The sequence below is a fragment of the Peromyscus eremicus genome, chromosome 16_21, assembly GCF_949786415.1.
Source record: "Peromyscus eremicus chromosome 16_21, PerEre_H2_v1, whole genome shotgun sequence".
Classification (NCBI taxonomy): domain Eukaryota; kingdom Metazoa; phylum Chordata; class Mammalia; order Rodentia; family Cricetidae; genus Peromyscus; species Peromyscus eremicus.
In genome coordinates, this window is record NC_081432.1 from 25992284 (window position 1) to 26015348 (window position 23065).

Consider the following 23065-nt stretch of genomic DNA (forward strand, 5'->3'; position numbering starts at 1 on the left):
ATTTCATAAAAATGCCGTCAGCCTAAAGCTATAAGAATCTACCTAGTATTAGTTCAGTTAATGTTTCATTATAGGCTGGCAGAATAATTCAGTTTTGTTTTTACTTATCTAAAGAAAATCTCAAATTGAAATTTTTTATGAACATTGTCGTTTCGTCTCTTTTAATATTTATTTGTGTAATATAAAAGGATCTTGGGTAGCTGAACTCACCAGGGATCAAGGAAAGAGAAAGACATGGTGAGAAGTTAGCAACAATCACCTTTTTGCTTAGAGGTGTGAATCAGCAAGCTGGAAAGCTCGGCACCTCGGTGGGTTGAATAGTCGGATGTGCCAGTCTCAGAGGTAGCATGGTCCATTCCAAGTTCTTAAAATAGACCAGGGGAAGAGGAAAAGTAGAAGAGAACGGGGTGTGGGCATTTATTGTTTTACATTTAAGACATCTGTGGCCAGCCCTGTAAGTGCAGATGGTGAGACCAGTCAAAATTCTGAAAGCAAGGGGCTTCCCACCGAATGAAAAGCCCGACAGATACAACCCAAAGAGAAGCTGTTCTCATGACATCAGTTGATGCATGGTCCTTCCCAGGCATTCAGGCGCCTCCAGAGGTGTGAGCATCTTGCCCTGCTGAGCAGGGATATAAAGCTCATGCCGACATTCTTAACTATAATTTTTTTTTTCAGGAGATGGTGACTCAAACTTGTAATCCCAGCATTTGATAGGCAGAGGCAGGAGGATTGCTATGAGTTTGAGGCCTTCCTAAGCTACATAATGAGTTCTACATTAGCCTAGGCTAAAAAGTGAGATCCTGTGGGGGTCAGCACAGCATGAGGAACTGTGTTAAAGGGTCTCAGTGTTAGGAAAGTTGAGAACCACTGCCTTAACAAAAAGGGAGGCCCCCAATTGAGTAAAGAGTTAATTCCTTTGTATTTTTTTTTCTTCTGATAACACATTCACAGGTGAAGAAACCTTTTTAATACAGCATCCATGCTTCTAATTAATCTAATAGATTTTAGGAGGCCACACAGTTTAGTGTTCTTTCATCTTCTCCCTCTCTCCCTCTTCCTTCTTCTCACCTCCTGCAGACAGATTTTTCTTTGGGCCACCAGCTCACACACACACACAAAAAAAACCCCACAGAGATTTATTATTAACTATGAAAGTTTGGCCGATAGCTTAGACTTGTTACTAACTAGCTCTTTTTTTTTTTTTAACGGATTTGATTCACTTTATTTTTCTTGTATAAAAACCCTTATGTGGTGGCCACAGCTGGAGCCTGGGTCCTCTGAACAGACACCCTGGTGTGGGTTTTCACAAGATGGTCAGTGAATTCCTGATAAGGAGATTTGGTGAACACAGTCTCTCTCCAGAGGTCGGGGGTCAGGTAGCTGTAGGTCTTGGAGATGGCATCAAAGGTGGCCTTGGCAAAGTTGCTCAGGGTGGCAGTGCAGCCCCTGGCTGATGGGCAGCAGTCATCAATACCGGCCATCATCAGTAGCTTATTGGGCTCAGGAGCAGAGACGATGCCAGTGTCTCTGGGGGCAGGGATGAGATGCACCAGCACAGAGCCACAGCGGCCTGTCTCTTTGCCTGGAACAGTGTGAGGCTTGCCAATCTTGTTCCCCCAGTAGCCTCTCTGCACAGGGACATTGGAAAGCTTGGCCAAGATGATGGTCCCTCGGATGGCCGTGGCTACTTCCTTGGAGCACTTAACACCAAGACCAACATGACCATTGTCGTCCCCAATAGTGACAAAAGCCTTGAATCTGGTCTGCTGGCCAGCCCGAGTCTGCTCCTACACTGGTATGATCTTTAGAACCTCATCCTTTAGGGATGCGCCCAGGGAAAAAATAAATAATCCCGGACTCCTTAATGGGCAGGGAGAACAGGTAGATCTCCTCCAGGGACTTGATCTTCATGTCCTTAACCAGGCGGCCCAGCTTGGTGATGGGGATTCACTCCTTGTCTTCAGCTTTACCTCCAAGAGCCCCCCGGCCATGACCACTGCCCATGCTGCTTCCTCTCTGTCAGTCTGGCGACTCCTGGCGTCTCCCCTCCACCCAGCCTTCTTCTTCCCACTGTTCTCGCTGCCTCGAAAATCCCACCTGACTATTGCCCCTTTAGCTTTTTTATGAAGCCAATCACCGTGACATATATTCACACAGTGTAAAGGATATTTCATAATACCCTCCCTCTTCCTTTTCAACAGTGGCTCTCCACCTGTGGGTCACGACCCCTGTGAGAGTCAAATGAGCCTTTCATGGGGGTCACCTATCAGATATTCTGCATATCGGCTGTTTACATTATGATTCATAACAGTATCAACATTGCAATTGTGAAGTAGCAATGAAAATAATTTTATGGTTGTTGGCGGGAGGTCAGCACAATGTGGGGACCTGTATTAAAGGTCACAGCATCACGGAAGCCGAGAGCCACTGCCTCACCACAACCTGGAGAGCTGAATTTCTCTTTTTACAGATTACGTGACCTGAGACCGTTTTGCAGATTGTGAACCTAAGATCTCACAGATTGCAGAGTCTAGTTCTAGGCTCAGATTCTAGGTCTAAAACCACTTCCAACACTCTTTATGGTGTGTGTGTGTCACAAGAGGCTATGGTGAGTGTCTCACAAGAGGCTACGGTGAGTGTGTCACAAGAGGCTATGGTGAGTGTGTCACAAGAGGCTATGGTGTGTGTGTCACAAGAGGCTATGGTGTGTGTGTCACAAGAGGCTATGGTGTGTGTCACAAGAGGCTATGGTGAGTGTGTCACAAGAGGCTATGGTGAGTGTGTCACAAGAGGCTATGGTGAGTGTGTCACAAGAGGCTATGGTGAGTGTGTCACAAGAGGCTATGGTGAGTGTGTCACAAGAGGCTATGGCACTATTGTTTTTCCCTTTGAGGGAAGTTTCTAGATAAACTTCAGACTTCTTTTTGTTATTGTTGTTTGTTTGCTTGGGACAGGGTCTCGTTCTATAGAGAGGCTGGCCTGGAACTCTCTATAGAGCTGAAGCTGGCCTTGAATTTACAGCAATCCTCCTGCCTCGGCCTCTCGAGTGCTGGGGTCACAGGCAGGAACTGCCACCCTGGACTTAGATTTCTTTTGAAGGGACAGATGAAGGGACAGTTTTGTTGTGTGTGTATTTCCCTCACACTTTTCTTCAGCAGCTTGTGTGCTCACAGCAGTAGGTTATTAGTCTTTTGATGGCTGTGAAGGGCAAACACATTTCTTCAGGTGTCTGGACCCCATGCTCTTGTTTGGTTGGAGTTCGACAGTCAGTTGCACACAATGGTTGCCGGCAGATCCTGAAGTTAGAACTGTGAGCTGACTATGCTTTACACAAATAATATCCTGTACTTCCCAACATAAGGAGGAAGATGCATGTGAATAGATAGAGCTACAACTTTAAGAAGATTTATTCTTTAATGTGTATGAGCGTTTGTCTACATGTATGTATGTATGTGTACCACGCACAGTTGTACCAGTTGAGTCTGGTGCCCTCAGAGGCCAGAAGAGGGCATTGGATCCCCTCGAACTGGAACTGAAAGCCTCCATGTGAGTGCTAGGGACCGAACTCAACTCCTTCGCAAGTGTTCTTAACCGCTGAGCCAACTCTCCAGCCCCAGGCTGCAACTTTGGATGTTAGTGAAGCCTATTGCTCTCACAGGATAGAGGCTCATCATCATCATCATCATCATCATCATCATCACATCATCAGTGTGTGAAAACATGCACACACATGCCACAGTGCACATGGGGGGGGGTGTCAAAGGACACCTTCCAGGAATCAGTACTTTCCACTGTGGCTTCTGGGAACCAAACTTGATCCCCTGCAAGTTCAGGACACATTCTCACCTCATCATCAGCCATCTCTCAAGCCCCAGAGATATCGTTTTCACTCGTTCATTCCTCTGGAGCCTGTGTGGGCTCAGGGTGGTTACCTCTGAGCTACTTGTATAAGGCTCTACACTGTAGCGTCTACAGGATGAAGTCCAGGTTCACTGTGTAGCCTTCGGTATCTGCCTGCATCCATGGATGGACTCCATTACTTAACGGTCAACAAACTTCTAGCAAATCACTCTCCAGTGTTTGATTTTTCTCATCACTTAAAAAAAAATGGAGTCTGGTAGGGTATTTTCCTCAGAGGAAACCTGTGAGGATTAAGCAAGATGTTATAACGTAATATTCACATGGCACACAGGGCAACACCTTGCTAATTGCTGGCCCTCGGTATTATCATTGACAGTGTTTCCTTCAGAGTTTAGAAAAATCACTTACCTATTTTGTGGTGTTGGAGATCAAACCCAGGGCCTTACACATGCTGAGTAAGTACTCTGCCACACGCCCTTCCTTGGCTTAGAAAACTTCTTTAAATTACAGATTTAACATTCTCACGACCTTGTCAAAGGGTCTGTTTCCATATGCTGCCTGCCAGATGGCCCACTTAGAAGTGAAACACCAACCTTACATCTGATAAATTAGATCGGTGAAGGTCAATGTCTCATAGTAAAGCACAGGGGTTGCCATAAATAAGAATATGGAACTATAAAGAAAGGGAGGGAGGGAGGAAGAAGGAGCAAGACAGAGAGGTACAGGCCTTGGGAAGCACTTTTCTCTGAAGGGGGTGTGGTAGGGTGAGCCAACATGGACAGAAGACCTCTTTTGATGCAGTCTGGACTTAGTTTTTAGTCTCTCAGAGTGAGCTCTTATGCATGTGAACCAGGGAAAGGATTTCAGCTCCTATGACCCGTAGTTTTCTCACTTGTACAGTTGGGATGGTGATGTCTTATGCACTGAGATTCCTGTGATTCCAGACTGTACAGAGTGGATCTCAGTGAGCTGCGGGCTACAGCCAGGTACTGAGTATTTCATCTCTTCTCTTCCCCTTTGACGGTCTTGGGAAAAGAAGAGTGACCCTGGGCAGGCATTGGTGGCATATGCCTTTATTTTATTTTTAAAATTTTATTATATTATGTGTATGAATATTTTGCTTGCATGTGTGCCTGGTGCCCACCAAGGTCAGAAAACAGTACCAGAACCCCTGGAACTGGAGTTACAGATAGTTGTGAGCCACCATGTGGGTGCTGGGAGTTGAGCCTGGGTCCACTAAAAGAGCAAGAAGTGTTGCTTAACCACTGAGCCAAATCTCCAGCTCTGGGTCACGCCTTTTACCCCAGCACTTAGGAGGCAGAGGCAGACAGATTTCTGTTAGCTTGAGGCCAGCCAGAGTTACATAGCAAGACTCTCTCAAAATGAAAAACAAAACAAACAAACAACAACAATAACAACAAAACAGTAGCAAGAGTAAGCTTGGCAAGCAGGGCAGTCCATCATGATGGTCCTTTGGCTCAGAAGGGGACAAAAGAAGAAGGAGGAGAAGAAGAAGAAGAAGAAGAAGAAGAAGAAGAAGAAGAAGAAGAAGAAGAAGAAGAAGAAGGAGAAGAAGAAATCTGTGTTCCATTCTGCAAGGTGCACAGAGGTGCTCCCTTATTGCCCTGTTTCTCTCCTACTCTTTCATCCTTTCTATTCTTTCTGCCTTCCCAGAGTATTCCATGACTTCATATGACAATGGCCCCTCCTCACTCTACCCACCCTACCCTTCCTCCCACACCATCTGATCCTACCACGACAGTCTCAATAAAGGCACTCCTCAGGGACTTTCCCAGCAGAAAAGTGCTGATTCCATAAATAAAGTCCAGCAACGGTATTGGAAGCTTTTATTTAGTTAGACAGTCAGTCCATTGCTATTTTAACAGGGACTTCCCGTATTCCAGACCAAAGGAGCAAACTATGTCAGCAAACTTTTGGTGTCAAGACAGAGCTAATGCAGAGAAATGGGTTGAAAATACAAGGGCCTTTCCAGGCCAGCACATAGCACCTGCCCATGTGCAGTTGGAAGTGGCCCTGAATACAGATCAGGAAGTGGAAGCCATAAGCATTTATTGCCCTAGTGACCCATCCTTCCAGTGCCACTGTGGCCGCAACATTTGGAGTCAACAAGAACTTTGGACCCTATACCAGTGCTCATCTGAAGGACTAGGATGTGGGAGGGGCAGATTTTGTGGTGTAGGGAAAGAGACAGGAACCTTGGCTTTCAGTCCTGCCTTTCCATTGAGCAGCCTCGTGGCCCACAGAAAGGCAGTTGTGTGCTCGGGTCTCAATGAGTTCTCTGTGGCCAGAGAGCCCGAATGAGAGAACTTTTGAAGTCTTTTTCAGCTCAGACCTTCTGTGCTGAGTTTTCCCTCCACTGTAAACTGCATGTCCTGGGGAGCAAACGGGCATTGCTAGGACTGTGGGTGTGTGGCTCAGTGGGAGAGCATGTGCTTAGCATGTAAAGCACCGGGTTCATTCCCAGGCACCATAAAGAAGAGGCCCTGCTACACTGTAGTGTGAAGAGAATTATATTGGACTGTCTCCTGAGAGCATGGCTTCCAGAAAGGCAGCCTGTGTTGCCGATGTGGCAGGCTAGGGACCTTGAGTTTGGATACTTAGTTACCTCAGTTTCTCCATATAGAAAGACTTGCATTCTAACGCTGGTGAGGGTGAAGGAGCCAAGCTGGATAAAAGCACGGAGTGCAGTATCTGTGTCCATCCAGTCTAGTTTTCTTACTAAGATAATCCTTGTTTCTGGACAAAACATCCATGGCAGAGGGTGGTGGTGGTGGTGGTGGTGGTGGTGGTGGTGGTGGTGGTGGTGGTGAGGAGGAGGAAGAGGAGGAAGAGATTCAATCAAATGGCAGGTACATTGTTTACAAGGTCTTTATTATTCATATCTGTTTTTAAAAGCCAATATGTGAAGTTGTCCAGGTTCCATGCTCAGGAGTACTTGGTGTACCCAAATCAGATTCCATGTTTTGGGTTCTCTCTCTCTGTGTCTCTATCTCTCTCTGTCTCTCTCTGTCTCTCTCTGTCTCTCTCTGTCTCTCTCGTGTGTATGTGTTTGTTTTTTAAGAGAAAGAACTTGAAGTTGGGTGGGTAGGGAGGTGGGAGAGGATCTGGGAGGGGTTGGGAGAGGGGAAAGAATATGATCAAAATATATGAAAATTTAAAAAAATGAATAAAAACATTTTGAACAGTTGTATAATTTTAATCTCAAAATCCTTACCTGCACAGTCGTCTCCCAGTAACACGAGTCCTGCCCACTCCCAGTCAGTTTATGCAGCGCCGGAAATTGTACCCAAGGCCTCCAACATACTAGGTTTAAGTACTCCACAAGCTGAGCCACGCCCCTGCCTATCTATAAATAGCTTGTCATTGAAGAGATAGAAAGAAAACTAATGGATGCTGGCAGGAGTACTAGAGACAGTCATGACTCCTAAGTCCGAGCAAACAAAGGAAATCTACTGGAATTATTAAAACCCAGAAAAGGGGGCTCTCGTTAATTCTTTATATCCTATCATCTCTGTTCAATTGATTCACATAGTCTGTTTTCTGGTGTCAGAGGCTGTACCAATGGGTAACTCCTGCTGATACATGAACATTGTAATTACTCCAGATTCTTGCCAAAACTTAGCATCTTCTCTAGCTCTCTCATCTGAAACCCTTTGTTGGGCTGTAAGTACTACTGCACTGTGGGGTTAGTTTGTATCTAATTGGTTGGTGATGAAGTCAAATGACCTTCCGATTGTTCTCTGGGTAGTTAGAAGTCCTCTGTTGTGAAGTATCTATTCAAGTCTTTTGCCCATTTTTCTTCCTGGTTTGCAAGAATTCTTTGTGTGTTTTGGCCAGCAGCTCTTTGGAATCCATCATCCCAGTGCTCTTAATGGTGCTTAAGCAGCCTTAGTAGTTCAAAATGTACTGCTTTTGAGTAAATGGCCCCAGGAACGGAATTACTATGTTGTTGTTATTGTAATACCGCAACAAACAAAAAGGTTTATTAGAATTCCTGTTTTCTCTTTTGTGAGAGGATGGGAATGTGTGTGTGTGTGGTGTGTGTGTGTGTGTGGTGTGTGTGTGTGTGTGTGTGTGTGTGTGTGTGTGTGTTTGAGTGTGTGTGTCTGGGTCAGAGATCAGCCATGAATCCTGCTCCTCAGGGTGACAAGAGTTTCTCAACTGACCTGGAATTCGATGATTCAGCTAGGCTAAATCAGCAAGCCCAGGGCTCCTCTTGTCTCTGCCTCCCTTCCTTCAGCCCAGGAAGGCTGTGATTATAAGTGTGCACCACCATGCTCATATTTTTAAAAACATGGGTTCTGGGTATCAACCTGAAGTCCTAATGTTTACCTGGAAAGCATTTCACCCTCTGAGTTGTCTCCCTTTGGGACTGGATACACCGAAGACCCCTGGTTAAACGTCATGAAGATTTTTTTCCCTTTGAGACAGGGTTTCTCTGTGTAATTTTGGTGCCTGTCCTGGAGCTTGTCCTGTAGACCAGGCTGGCCTCGAACTCACAGAGCTCCGCCTGGCTCTTCCTCCTGAGTGCTGGGATTAAAGGTGGGTGCCACTGATGCCTGGCCTTCAGAAAGACATTTTAAGAAAGCAAGATATGAAAACAAAATAATATGGTGCTTTTTGTTTAGGTTTAAGTTTTGAGAGGCTGAGTCTCTTTGTACAGCTCAGGCTGGCCTAGAAATCACCATGTAGCTGGGCAGGTCTTGAACTCTCAAGTTCAGGGACTCTAGGTGCCATCACATCCGGCCACTATGTCTTCTTATCATTTTCTGAGTCTCCATTTTTAGTTTGTCTTCTGAATGGTGGAATAGTTAAAGTTATTTTAATAGAATTGTACTCTGTTAACACAAAACTAACAGCGAAACAAAACAACAGCGAACACACCAAGCAAGAAAAAAAAACCTGTAATTTTTTTAATGTCTTGAGTAATGTTGGATGGGGTGATTATTACATTAATAGTATGCTTTAAATTTATGCTGTGTTAATGCTCAAAGACCATTCTAGAGATTTTTCCATTCTTTTGTCTCTCTTTTTTTATTTTTATTTTTATTTTTATTTTTTTTGTTTTTGTTTTTCGAGACAGGGTTTCTCTGTGTAGCTTTGCGCCTTTCCTGGGACTCACTTGGTAGCCCAGGCTGGCCTCGAACTCACAGAGATCCACCTGGCTCTGCCTCCCGAGTGCTAGGATTAAAGGCGTGCACCACCACCGCCCGGCTTGTTTTTATTTTGAAACACGCAAGCTTTTAGTTTATTAGCTCTCTCCTTATAGATTGGCACCATCACAGCTGATCAAGTCACGGCAGAATCCCTACTGCCTTCGCGGTAGTCTGTCTCCGCTTGCTTTCTGCCAACACCAACACTGGCCTTTGCGGGTCCCCAGGCCTTCCTCCTGTGCGTGCTTTCCTGTCTCTGTTTCTGGAGGTCTTTTTCTTCTCATAAATATTAGGTCCCAAAGAAACCCCGGGACAAGTCTCACTCAGTACCGGTGGCCCCTCCCACACGTCTCACCCCGCCCCCACTCTAAACCTCTCCTGGGCTTCCCTCCCCCAGCTTGGGATTCCTATATAATCCAACCTTTTCTGCCATGTGCTCTCTTGGCCTCTTCATTCTCTCTCTCTCTCTCTCTCTCTCTCTCTCTCTCTCTCTCTCTCTCTCTCTCTCTCTCTCTCTCTCTCTCTCTCTCTCTCTCGGTCCGCCTCTCTTGGCTTCTGGTCCCTTCTCTTGCCCTGTCTCCTCTTGTCCCTCTCTCTGTCTCTGTCTTTCTCTCTCCCTCTCTCCCTCCCTCTCTCCTCCCTCTCCTCTCTCTCTCCTCCCATGGTCTGGTTCAGTATGGACCCTTCCAGGTGCCTGTGGCCGAACTCCCCCTCACATCTACAAGAAAAACCCTTCTCCCCAACCAGACCTTGGAGCAGGCACAGCCTCGTTCTCACTCACTAAAGGCCATGCCTTGCAAGCCTGTGTTTAGGCTCATTGTCCTTTGCATAATCCAAAGAATCACAGCGTATGCTGAAGCCAGCCATCTAGCCACGACCAAAGAGGCTTCTGAGTCTGAATGCAAAGAAGGCATCTGGTGTGGTTTGATACATTTTGGCTAGCGTTTCCCCAATTTCTGTCCCAGGGTGAAGGACATCAATGACCTCTTGTTTCCTCTGAAGCAGATGGCCAGTCATGAACTTCCTGGTCATTCATGATCGCAGGGGTCCCCAAGCTGCCAAGGAGGAAAAGAGTGAGATTTTTTTTTTCATTCTTTTCAATGATGGATAAATGCTAGGTGGGAAAACTGGTTCAATTTCAAAGTAAAGCTTAGGAGAGTGCAATGAATATCTCAAGAAAATAAATACGTGGTATAAAGAATGAAAAATTTGTGTACATGCCTATCTCTCCTATCACGTGAGCATTCAGTTGACTGCCTGGCTGGCGGGATGATGGATGCATTGCACCTACCTAAATCATTTCCCCTCCTCTCGTCTCCAAACTCTGAATTACTAGTAATTCCTTTCTGAGCCTCCTTCCAAATTTTAGGTGATTTTGCTCCCACATTTTGGCAGCTAAGAATTCCTCTTAAAGTACTTAATTAAGAATGATTTGCTAATGATTAGTATCTCTTTAAACAATTTCCTTCCTTTTTAATTCCTTTTAACTGTGTATAGTTTCTAATGGTCAGTGTTTTTGTTCCTCAGGCTAGGTGTTTGTTTGTTTTTTTTTAAATTAATTCTCCTCTTTTGTCTTTTAATAAGTATGATCCCTTCTCTTATCCTTTCCAAATCAGCAGTGGTTGCCGTAAGTGACGGCTGGGAGACAGGACACCAAGGACAGTGGCTAAATTTAAAGAGCTGCCTGTGCACCTGTTGTTCAACATCGCCCGAGCTCCCGCCCACAACTTCCTCCACCTCCTGCTGCCCACCGGCTGCAGCCCGTGGCCCAGAGCCTTCCTGGTTCCCCTTGGAAATCAGATCAGATAATGACGGTATATGTTCTATCGAAAGTGAGGGGAAATATAGCAGTTTGACAGTATCTTAGTTTAGATTCAGAGGAGCTGAAATTTGGGCCAAACTCAGCATAATATTAAAGATGTATCTCACCTTGAGGTAGGCAGATTCATGTGGCTAGGAACCAGCCCAAGAAGGTTCTTCTAGACTGCTCTGCTTCGTGCAATTCTTTCAGATATTACCGTCGGAGGTGTCTATAAATTAAAATGTGAAGAACAGACAGTTGAAGGAACAACTGACATTGTCTAGAATTAGCTTCAGTTAACTTGCCAGATTGGCAGCTCCTAACCTGAGAGAGCACTGTAGCGCAAAGGCAGTGACGTAAGTAATTCTGTTACAGAATACACCACTGTAGGACAAAAACAGTGACGTCAGTAATTCTGTTATAGAATACACCACTGTAGGACAAAAACAGTGACGTAAGTAATTCTGTTACAGAATACACTTAGAATTGTGAGGGTACTGTGGCCCAGTCGGCCAAGTTATCTTGATCAAACAGGTCTAGTGAGAGCTGGGTGTAGTGACTCCTATCAACAATGCTAGCAAGTGTGGGTTATCCTGGGCTACATTAGACCCTGTGTCAAGCAAACTGAAAGGCCTAATGATGATTGCAGAATGTTATCACACTATCAGACCAGCTCAGATGCAGTACCAGCAACCAGGATGGAAAGTGAGCAGTAAATTATGGGAGTTTGCAAAAAGGAGACTTAAGTTCTACCTAGACATTTACTTTCAGAAAAGGCTGTACTTACATTCAGTCCCCAACAGCACAGGTGGCTACAGGGACAGCAGAAGTAAAAAGGTGGAGACAGCTGTTTTGAGGCGAGTTCAGGGTATGGGGAAGAGATCTCTGGAGAAGGGACTGCTAAGCAAGGGAGCCACTTCACCATTAGGAAATCTGTTATAGGTCAATCCGGTCTGTTTTATTACTCTGGATGGTGCTGGGTTTCATAAACATGTGAGCCGAATTCCTGTGTACTTAGGAGGTGTGCTATATTTGAGTACAAAATTAAGAACTTGGATCACTCCAGATAGAGACAAAAGACTTCCTAGATCCAAAAGTCTAGTAAATATCAAAGACTGCAGGAGGCCGCAAGTCAACCCAACACAGAAAGATAGCTTAAAAGTTTGCTGCTGGTCTCTTGGATCATGAGAAACACGCACAAAGACAATCCTACCCGACCAAGTCCTGCCCTTCTCAACTCAGTGTTTTCTTGGGGTTCTGCACACGAAAGAAAAGATCGCAGAGTGCATGTTCCCGACAGAAAATAACAGACCACAGGGTCACTGAGTTATAAAATATGGAGTCAGTCGTCCTTTGGAAATCAGGACATGCACCTCCCGCTAACAGATGTTTTTTAGAGGGATGTGTAAATCTATTTCTGACCTGGAAAGGGTCTGTGTTAGAGTTAGGGCAAGTGGGAGTATTGGAGGAAATAGAGAAAAAAAAACAAGGAGAACATGAGTGTGTGTGTGTGTGTAAATGCAGTGAAAATGGATACACAGAGGAAAAGATAGAACATATTACAATATATAATACTTATATTGAGATGTACGGAGGAGACACTTTAAGAGTCGTTGAGTCTTTCTCAACTACGCTGAGTAGAAATGTTTACTATGCAGATGAGCTGCGAAAGGAAGAAGAACCAACAGCGAAGAGCATGGAAAGGGGGAGCTCATGGGAACAGAGAGTGAAGCAAAAATAAAGAGCAAATAGGTCTGGGCCGTGGCTCCCTATAACTATCTGAAGGCTACACCCTTTCCTTTTGTCCTGCTTTTAAACGTTCTCTTTCCTGTTCACTCAGAACTGCTGAAACCACTCAGATAATAAAAACATCATCAGGGAATCAGGAAACACAGCCCCCAAAGCTCCGAGGAGATTCCTTTCATGCCTGCTGGCTCGCATCAGTGTGTATGTGTGTGCTTTACCTGTCCACCCTACCTGTTCTGGAACCCTTAGGTAAATATTCCATTGGGTTGAGTCATGGCTGGGAGCTGACTGCAGTGTGCATTTTAGTAGGGAAACTGGTTAAAGTTTCCTGCACCAGGAAATATGCTCTGATTAGTTTTAGCTTAAAAAAAAAAAAAAAGCAACCTGTTTTTAAAGGTTGGCATTGAAACAGTTGTGCAACCATGTGTTTTAATGACCATGTTCTTAAATTATAAAATTAATATGCAGGTGGGAACAATCTAAACTACTCAAAAGAGCAGGTGTCCCTCAAAACTTCCCTAAGGCAATGTGTTTTCATGTTTATTCCTTTAGAATCACCACCTGAATTATATAACATATAATTTTATATATAATTAATTATATATAATTCAATATATTACATAAGATATAATATAAATAATATAATATATAAATAAATAATATATATATTCTTTTTGTTGTTGTTGTTGTTGTTTTGAGGCAGGATTTTGGAGCCTGTCCTGGACCTCACTCTATAGTTGGCCTCAAACTCACAGAGATCCACCTGTCTCTGTCTCTTGAGTGCATGCGCCACCACTGCCTGGCTTATACATATATATTTTTTAAGACAGGGTCTTACTATGTCATCCTAGTCAGCTTGGAATCAGGACAGATTTTAGGTAGAACCAGGCTGGCCTTGAACTCACAGAGATCCTCCTGCCTCTGCCTCAAGTGCTGGGATTAAAGGCATGTGCCACCATTCTCAGCCCTATATATGTAGTTTAAAAAATGTTTTGCATATTTATTGTTATTATTATTTGTGTGTGCATGTGTGCATGCCACAGAGCATGAATGGAGGTCATATGACAACTTTTGAGAGTTAGTTCTCTCTCCACCTTTTGTGGGTTCCAGACCAAGCTCAGGTTGTCAGGCTTGTACCACAAGCATCTTTGTCTGCCCAGCCATTTCACTGGCTCCTGTATTACAGATAGAATTCTTAAAATGATCATGTATACTGTAGTAGCTATAGTTTTATAATTTATATGATTTCAGCCAAGCCAAAAGGCTGAGAAGTGCTATGTTTTTTCTTTCTTCTTTCTTTCTGCCTTTCTTTTCTTTTCTTTTTTCTTTTTTTTCTTTTTTTTTTTTTTTTTGAGACAGGGACACATGTAGCCCAGGCTGGCCTCAAACTCCAGATCTTGCTGCCTCTACTTCACAAGCACTGAGATTATAGGTATGGACCACTATGCCCAGCTCACTTTTAATAAGGAATAAACACATCATTTCTTGGTCTTTTGACTAAGGTAAAGTGTGAACGTATGCATAGGACAATTCTTTTCGTTTGTTGTTTATTTTTTTGTATTTGAAATAGGTAAAATAGGGTCTTGTCTATATAGCCCAGGTTGGCTTTAAACTTGGCAATCTTCCTGCCTGAGCTTTCCCAGTGTTGCATTATGGGAATAGGCAACAATTTTTTTGTCTTTTTGGGATAGTTTTTTTCTCGGTAGCCCAGTCTGGTCCTGAACTTGTGATCCTTCTGCCTCAGCCTCTCAAGTGCTGGGAAACAGGTGTGTGTGCCACTGTGCTTGACTTATGGATAGTTACTTTTGTAAGTGGTTGATTAATATTTTGTTAAGAGATTAATGTCTAATATACTCGAACAATTCATTGGAAAATACTGAGGCTATCTTCGACATCTTACAAGGTGTGTGTGTCCTTCTTTATAAATATATCACCTCTAGAATGATCAGTGAGCTCCCGGGTTCTTCAGTATGAGGATTCCCTTCTGATGAGCTACTGCACTTCTTAGTCAGCCTGACCAACCAGCTCACATAATCCTTTGCCACTGTGGGAAGGTTTATTTTGCTTTTTTCCTGGAAGATAACGGAGAATTGTTTAGAGCAGTTGCTAGACCTATATTACAAGAACCTGGTTTAGTTGGTAGATCCTCTCATTATGTAGCCTAACTTAGGGCATCAACGATTTAATTTTCAAGGATATAAGGTGATACATTTTGGAAAATAGATTTGGGACTGTTAGCAATGTCTCTAGCTTAAGATATGTGCATTAAAAAGTGTGTGGCCGAGTGTGGCGGCACATGCTTTTAATCCCAGCACTTGGAAGGCAGAGGCAAGTGAATCTCTGTGAGTTTGGGGCCAGCCTGGTCTACAAAGTGAGTTCCAGGACAGCCGAGGGTATCACACAAAAGAAACCCAGTCTCAAAAAACAAACAAACAAAAAGAGTGTGACTTTTTTTCCATTTTATTTTATTTTATTTGTTTTTGTCCTTTCCCAAAACATCTAGCTTTGTAACCCAAGTTGGCCTCATACTCACAGCAATCTTCCTGCCTCAGCTTCCCTAGTTATGCGATTACAGGTGTATGGTACCATGCCTGGCTTAATCTGGTTCATTTTTTAATGCACAGAACTAAATCTTAGTACGGCAGGATAGATATTTAACTTCCAGACTTGGAAAAACAGCAGAAAGGCAATTCCAGTAAGATTTCCCAAAGTGTAACATGGAGATGGAGAAGGAACACTCTTGACCCACCCCCAGGTTTGGCAAAGGAAAAACAAAAAGAAAAAAAAAAAAACAACTAAAATCCATGGTGAATGGAGTAAAAAGGCCCAGAGGAGTGGGAGAGAAAGGGAAATGTGCAGTATGGATAAATACATGACATGCTGTTGGGATAAATATAGACAGGCAGAAGACAATTGTGAGTGAAGACGTTCCAGCCACATTCTGAATTCCAAATGGGGGGCTATTCCATGCAGCTGTTGAGCTGGAGCGCATTCCCCGGCTCCTGGGCTCCAAGCATTGGGAAATGGAGCTCTTCCGGGCAAGTGAGCCGCATGGCGATCTCACCTGGCGAAATCCATCAGCCTACTGTTCTGGGCATAAGAACCCAAAGTCTTCACTTCGTTGTTTGGCCAAGAAAGCAATTTTAGTCAGACTTGAAAAAATATTAGTAGAACAAGTAATACAACTTTTTAAAACATCATGTAAGGCTATGTAAACTACAAGAATACTTACTGGAATTAAAAAAAAATTGATAGTTTTCCCACCCCCAAGATTTTATAAGGAGCTGAAAGAATTGAGTGGCTCATAATAACAAACAGCTAGGAAGTCTTCTAAGAAAATCTAGGACACCTCGCTGTGGATTTGTTCCTTGTGCAGTGGTTCTCAACCTTCCTAATGCTGTAACCTTTTTGTACAGTTCCTCATGTTGTGGGGACCCCCAACCATAAAATCATTTCCATTGCTATTTCATAACTGTAATTTTGCTACTGTTATGAATCATTATGTAAATATCTGTGTTTTCTGATGGTCTTAGGCAACCCCTGTGAAAGGGACGTTTGACCCTGTAAAGGGGTCACGACCCACAGGTTGAGAACCCTGTCCTTGTGGCAAGACAAAGTGAATGAGCGTCAGCCCAAGGCAGGCATGATGGTTCATGCCTGTATCATAGCACTCAGGAGGCTGAGGCAGAATGATTGGGAATTGAAGCCCAAGCCTCAGTTACATAGCGAGAATTCATCTCAAACAAAACTCAGAACAAGAAACAAGAAAATAAGAGTTATTCCATGCTGGATGTGATTGATGGTACCTGCCTACAATCCCAGCACTGGGGATGGTGAGGTCCGAGGTGAGTTTGAGGTCATCCTGGGCTGTGTAGTGTATCGCAGGCCAGCCTGGGCAACATAATGAGATAACACCCCCCCCCCCCCCCCCCCCGCCTCCAAAAGTTATTCTGAAGTGTGTTCTAATTGCTGTTTTCACAGCAAAACTATGAAACTTGGTTCATCTCTACACGGTTTTATCACTTGTCGACTTTTTTTGTTTTTGTAGTTATTTAACAAAGGAACCCAAGGTCAAGTATGGTAATGAACAGTGTTGCTTTTAGAGAGGAATGTCAATGTTACAAAGGGGCTGTGAAAAAGAACTGCATGTTTCGAATGTGGGTAGAGTTCTGCTCACTCAGCCCAATGGCAGGCACTCATCCTGGAACTTCGATGCTACAATCATTATATCTTACATTATGTTACACAGCACTGTCATTGGGTTTCTTCATATCCAGATGCTATCCATTACCGCTGCTAACTTTAGGCATGTGGTCGAGAGTTGTAGCAACCTACTTAATATGACCAGTTGGGTGCTTCTGTGGACAACTTAGAACACTCAGAACTCAACTCCGAACAAGCTTTGCCCAGATATCTATTCCCCTAGTCCCCAATGTCACTATGCTTGGTAAAGATTAGCCAGATCGAACTTGCCATCCCTTACTGCTCCATTCCAAGAGAGTGCCAAAGACCAGTTCCCTAGAATTTGCCCGTAAGGTAACTCTGCAAGTGACAGACAGCCCGAAGCCGGGGTTCTCCCGCTTTTTGATTGGGCTTCGAACAAAGCCCCGCCTCAGAGACTTCACTCAGGGCTGCGGTTGGCCGGCCGCGGCTGAGTGGCGGGTCTTGGCCACGCCCCGGCCGTCCGCTGCGCTGCCTGGGCCAGCGCCGTTTCCAGTTGAGAGATGGCGGCCGCCGCAGGTAGATCGCTCCTGCTGCTGCTCTGCTCCCGGGGCGGCGGCGGGGGCGCCGGCGGCTGCGGGGCGCTGACTGCCGGCTGCTTTCCCGGGCTGGCCGTCAGCCGCCACCGGCAGCACCAGCAGCACCGGACGGTGAGCGAGCGCGGCTCCGGGGAGGGCGGGGCGGCGTGGGGAGCCGCGGGCAGGCCGGGGCGCCCGGCGACTTCCCTCAACTCGCGGTCGCCCCGGGGTGGCGGGCCACCGGAGCCGCCGTGTCCTTCAGCGCCTGCGGCGGCGGCTGGGAAGGCAGGGCGGGCGAGCGGGCGGGAGGCAGAAGAGGAGGAGGAGGAGGAGGAGGAGGAGGGGCGACAGCAGGGATGTTCCCGCAGGACTAGGGACGCCAGGGCGGGGAAGGCTCGGGACTTGAACCTCTCCCTGACCGGCCTCTGGGCTCGGTCCCTCCCTCCGTCGTTCCTGACAGCTTTGCTCCAGTGCTCCCGAACTGAGCCGGGTGCGAGTTGTCCCCTTCTCCCTTCCACTGGGCGGGTTGGGGCGTCCTGAGTTGCCGCGGCTGCCGGTGTGTCAGGAGCGTGGCAGTGCCATGCTGCTAGGAACTGTCCCCGGAGAGCGCCCCAGGACCCCAGGAGGCTGCTGCCTCGCCCTCTCTCGGCCCCCTAGGAACGCGCAGGAAGGGAAATCAAACTTTATCCCTCTCGGAGTCCCTGCATATGTGTGTGTGTGTGTGTTCCGGGAATCAGTTTCCTCGAGGTGGATGCTGCATTGCTTCAAGAAGACAAGCGCGATCCCCTCGGGGTCCTTAAAAGGTCCTGGTGATCCCATCAGAGGGTTGGCTTTCACGCTACACTCGTGCCCAAAGGCAGGGCAGCAGGCGCAAGAGAGGCAGGCAGCATGGCAAGTTGTACACAGTGGCAGAGATTTGGTGGTTCTGTTAACCAGTTCTTGCCGGGGTTTCATTGCCTGGCAAAGAAGGAAAGGAATTGCCTCGGTGTGTGTGTGTGTGTGTGTGTGTGTGTGTGTGTGTGTGTAGTGGTGGAGGCCACGGGAGCTTGGCATGGAGTTTTTCACCTAACAAGTCAGCAGGTTCTCTTCCTTTGGACTTTCGAGGCCCATATGTGTTGGTCTCTGGCCAACTCTGAGAGAGCAAGTGTAGGTTTAATTTCCTAGGGTGAACTTGTATAGTGTGGTGATGGGAGACTCATTGCAGGCGGCCCAATAGAGAAAGCGGTGCCTTCGGCCCATGCATCACGACCTGTCTTGTTCTGATTCCCTCTCTCTGAAGAGGAAAGGGCTGGAGGTTTGCAGAGAGGATACCCCTAGACCTAGGATAGCGTAGATTGTGGGAAAGCGCTATGCAAAGAACCCAGGCTGTGCAAATGCAAGATAGTATTGCTATTATTAGCCGTAGTTACGGACCTGACCATGCTTCTTGTGAGAAAATTGTACTTTTTCGTATTTGGCTTACTGACATTGCTTTGCTGAAATTTTTTGGGTGAGATCCGGGTTTTTCTACAGTTCGGTTCTGGTTTGCATGTTTCATAGCCTCTAGTTATGTTATCTGAAAGACATAAAGGCCACCCCCAAATCTGATGGCATTCTTTCCCCTCTGAACTATCAGGAGACTTCCCGAGTTATCTTTGTTTTGGAATGAAGCCTCCTCTGATTTTGCAGCTTGTTTTTAATACTATTTGGGTGTGGTATTCCTGTGGTGTTGGACAGTTTGTGCCTCATGTATTTTCTGACATGCAAATGCAGTGTCTTCCGTGGAGGGCTACTTCATGACAACGTTCTTCTGTGCTATTCTGGGGTGGGTAAAAGTGGTGTGCTGAATTTGTAACTGAAAGCACAATTAAAGATGAAGTGTTATTTTTGAAGGGCAGAAGTGTTGTCATGGGAATGGTGACTTGTAAATGAACTTAGGCTCCTAAGATTTGAAAAGAGAGGAACCTGATGATTTAAATATGGAGAAGCAGATTTTGAAGGTTTGTCCAATTGCTCGAAAGCCATTGTGTATGTATCCCCACCTGATTTTCTATGATTCCTCACATGACGTTCTATTTGAAAGATGTCTCTTAGGGATTTAACTCTTGATTTTTTTCAAGCCTGAAATTTGAGGCCCAGAAAGGAGAGAGACTTGGCCAAGAGTACACACTGGTGAGACTCCTCCTGCCCAGGGATTATGACTCCTTTTTTTTGGTGTTCTTTGTATTGTATAATAGACCGCAGTTGCCTTTACATATCTCCCCTTTCGCTTATAAAATTAATTAATGGCCTGCCAGGAAATTCTTTGTATTTCAAAGCCACAGGGGTAGGACTCTTTAAGTGGATGTGATTTTGAGGCACATAGAGTAGATGAATGTGGAACAACTTGCCCCAAACAATAGCTATCCTTACAATGATCCTACCCGGTGAGACACTGGGGTTGAGTGGAGACATCCCATGTATGCAGCAGATGGCAGTCTGCATCGAACCTGATCACAAGCCCAACTTGTGTCACTTTTATTCAGCAGTAGTAGGTGCAGAAAATTAGAGCCAAGGGTCATGGCTAAGAATAACTTTTTTTCTTCCAGCGTGGGTCATCTTTTTTGTTTGTTTGTTTGAAACAGGGTCTCACTATGTAGCTGAGACCAAAAGACCTCTCCTTTTACTGCTCCTTCTCTCCCTGGTATTGGGATTATAGGCATGTGCCACCGTGCTCAGCCAGGCCAAGAGTCATTGTTTTAAAATGAGTCTAAGCCGGGCGGTGGTGGCACACGCCTTTAATCCCAACACTCGGGAGGCAGAGCCAGGCGGATCTCTGTGAGTTCCAGGAAAGGCGCAAAGCTACACAGAGAAACCCTGTCTCGAAAAAACCAAAAAAAAAAAAAAAAAAAAAAAAAGTCTAAAACAAATAGTACTTTAATAAAATTGTAACTATGATTGCACAGTTATAAACATAACTGTTCATCACTCCCCCATTAAAACATATTTCACCCTCCTCTCCAAGACACAGTGTTTGAAATCAAGTCTTACTTTGTTTCCCAGGCATTCCTTTAACTCCTAGCCTTAAGAGATCCTCCTGCTTCAGTTTCCTACCTAGCTGTGACTACAAATGTGTACCCATGCAATCTGACTTTAGAACATCTTTGAGTGGGATAAATGGGAGTAAATAAATTTGCACCATGTAGTGTGATTTTTCTCCTTGTGTAAAGAGCCTGCTACTGTTGCCCAACTCCAGAGCACCTACAGCGAATATAAACTGTTGCAGGTCTTCTTCCTGTGTGACTAGAGAAGGTGGCTGCTATTTCCAAAGATGCTCTTTGGAGGGGAACTGCCTTTCACTGTGGGCTGTGCAGTTCCTTTGCTAAATCAAACTGCTTCATCTCTGATTGTGACAGCCTGAGTGTTGGCAGTTCCTGGTGGTCAGCATCTGTGCTAAGTTACAAAATCATAAGCAGGCACTACACTGTTACAATTTGTGGGCCCCCTTCTCTACGCTACAGTTTCTTGGCAGTAATACTGTTGCAATTTACCTAAGGCTACTTTGCTTGATACATAGTCCTCCTTCCTGGGTGCGGTGGGGGGTGGGGGTGGGCAGTATGTAACCCAGGCTGGCCTCAAGCTACCCAATGCAGTCAGTCCAAGCTGGTCTTGAACTTCCAGTGATCTGCCTGCATGGGATTTATAGGGCTGTATGAGAATGCTAGGCTTAAACCCTACTTCTCTGTTTCTCCTGGTCCGAGTCTGTCTTTGCTGGATCCATGCACAAAACTCTACTATAATTAAGCCAACTCCAGCGCTGTCCCCAAATGTCCCATCCATACCTACTATTAAACAGATTTTGTGGCTGAATTTCAGCTGTAACTACACCATTCATTCCTCTTATGTCTAAGGTTCATTTCAGGCTGGAGACTGACATACACTTCCTTTCAAGTCTAACGCCCTCACTTCATAAATCTAATGAAACAGAGGAGTGACTTGTGAGGTTATATTTGTGGCAAACGGGCCGCCGCCTTTAATCCCAGCACTCTGGAGGCAGAGCCAGGTGGATCTCTGAGTTTGAGGCCAGCTTGGTCTACAGAGCAAGTTCCAGGACAGCCAGAGCTGCAGAGAGAAACCAAAAAGGCTTAGTTTATATATTTACTTTGGTGATTCCTGTCTCTTATTTTTTTTTCCATTCTCTAATCTAAATCCTGATAGAATTTATTATCATCAGCACGCAGATGGACAGTGTACTCTCCACGTTTTATTGTCGGACTTGCTATCTTGCTGGGGAGATAAGGCTGAGATGCGTATCTTACTATTCCTCCCCTCTTGACTTTTGAGCCTGTTGTCAAGGAAGCCAAATCTGAAAAATTGCTTTAAGCTTGGTGAGGCCAGTGATGCTTTGATTGTATGTTACATTTCTTTATGATGGATTGGCGGCAAGAGTTGGTACTACCAAGTCATGGTCAGTAGCTTTCTATTCCTAACCAGTTAAAGTACAATAATTACCTGGATTACTAGGAATATCTACTGCAGTCAGATTCCAAATGTGTTGTTTTTATTCTACTGTAGTATTAGCGTATTGAGGGTCCTGGATAAATTGGTTTAGAATACGCTTGTTTTATTTTCAAGGAAGTAGACATCCTTTTATTCATCTTTAAAATCTTACTTATTTTGAATCCCATAAAGTATTATGAGTGAATGAACTTGGATTTATTCAACAGATTCTGATTATTTGATTGTTTTTAAGGCTCCAAGGACTTTATTTTATGCTCTATGAAACTCTTCATAGGACAAAAAAAGTCTAAATAAATAGATAATGCAGCATCAAGGATGATGTAGTCAAAGACAATACATTGACAACCAAACCGTTTTTCGTCTTTTTGGGGCTACCCCTGCCTCCTGTTAGATCTTCTGCAATATGATGTCATCATGTGAATAACCACTGGGATTAAGGTCAAGATTATATTTTAATTTCAGGATATCTGCTCAGTGTTTGAACCTTTTTTAATTGGACTGATTAAACTAGGGCTCATGGGTATATTAGAATTATGCATTATTAGAAAAATTATAACTATGGTATATAAATAATTCTAGAACAGATCTCTGAATCCCTTAGAGCAGTGGTTCTCAACCTGAGGGTCACGACCCCATCTGTGGGGGGGGGCGGAGTCAAATGACCCTTAAACAGGGAACATCTAAGACCATTGGAAAATACAGATATTTACATTACAATTCCCAACAGTAGCAAAATTGCAGTTCTGAAGTAGCAATGAAAATAATTTTATGGTTGGGAGGGGTCACCACAACATTATAACTGTATTAAAGGGTCACAGCATTAGGAAGGTTGAGGACCACTGCCTTAGAGGAAGCAGGTATATGAGAGAGAAAAAAAATTTTTTTTTTCATAGTATCTGTGAATGCAGTGGTAAGAAGGCCTGAACATTTCTTCATTCTCCAGTCTAGGTGTTTTCCTACTAAATTAATGGTTGTGTATTTTGCTTTAAACTGTTAGCACTGGTTTTAAAAGGTGAATTGGGAAAAAAGTTAATTGAGATAGAATTCTTAGGATAAGTACATAACTTGTGACTCAGTCTTGAACAAGCGCTCTCTGATATAGATCAAGCTTGACAACCAGCGCTTAAAAACCTCCTGCCAGGGCTGCGGAGATGCTCCGTGATTAAGAGTGCTTACTGCTCTGGCAGAGGACCAGAGTTTGGCTCCCAGCACCCACATCAGGCAGCCGACAACCTCCTGTAACTCCAGCTCAGGGCTGTCTG

The 23065-nt window shown here is 44.8% G+C and overlaps 1 protein-coding gene and 1 pseudogene across 1 annotated transcript in view; one reads left to right on the top strand and one right to left on the bottom strand.

Annotated features, from left to right (window-relative positions):
* Window positions 1-1218: 1218 nt before the first annotated feature.
* LOC131893824 (small ribosomal subunit protein uS5-like) lies at window positions 1219-3864 on the bottom strand (annotated as a pseudogene).
* A 13445-nt stretch (window positions 3865-17309) lies between these two features.
* The window catches only part of Mcu (mitochondrial calcium uniporter), a 169082-nt gene continuing 163326 nt past the window's right edge, over window positions 17310-23065 (top strand). The window contains exon 1 of the mRNA XM_059282158.1: window positions 17310-17456. Coding sequence (XP_059138141.1) covers window positions 17310-17456 — 147 coding nt within the window. The remainder of the gene's footprint in view (window positions 17457-23065) is intronic.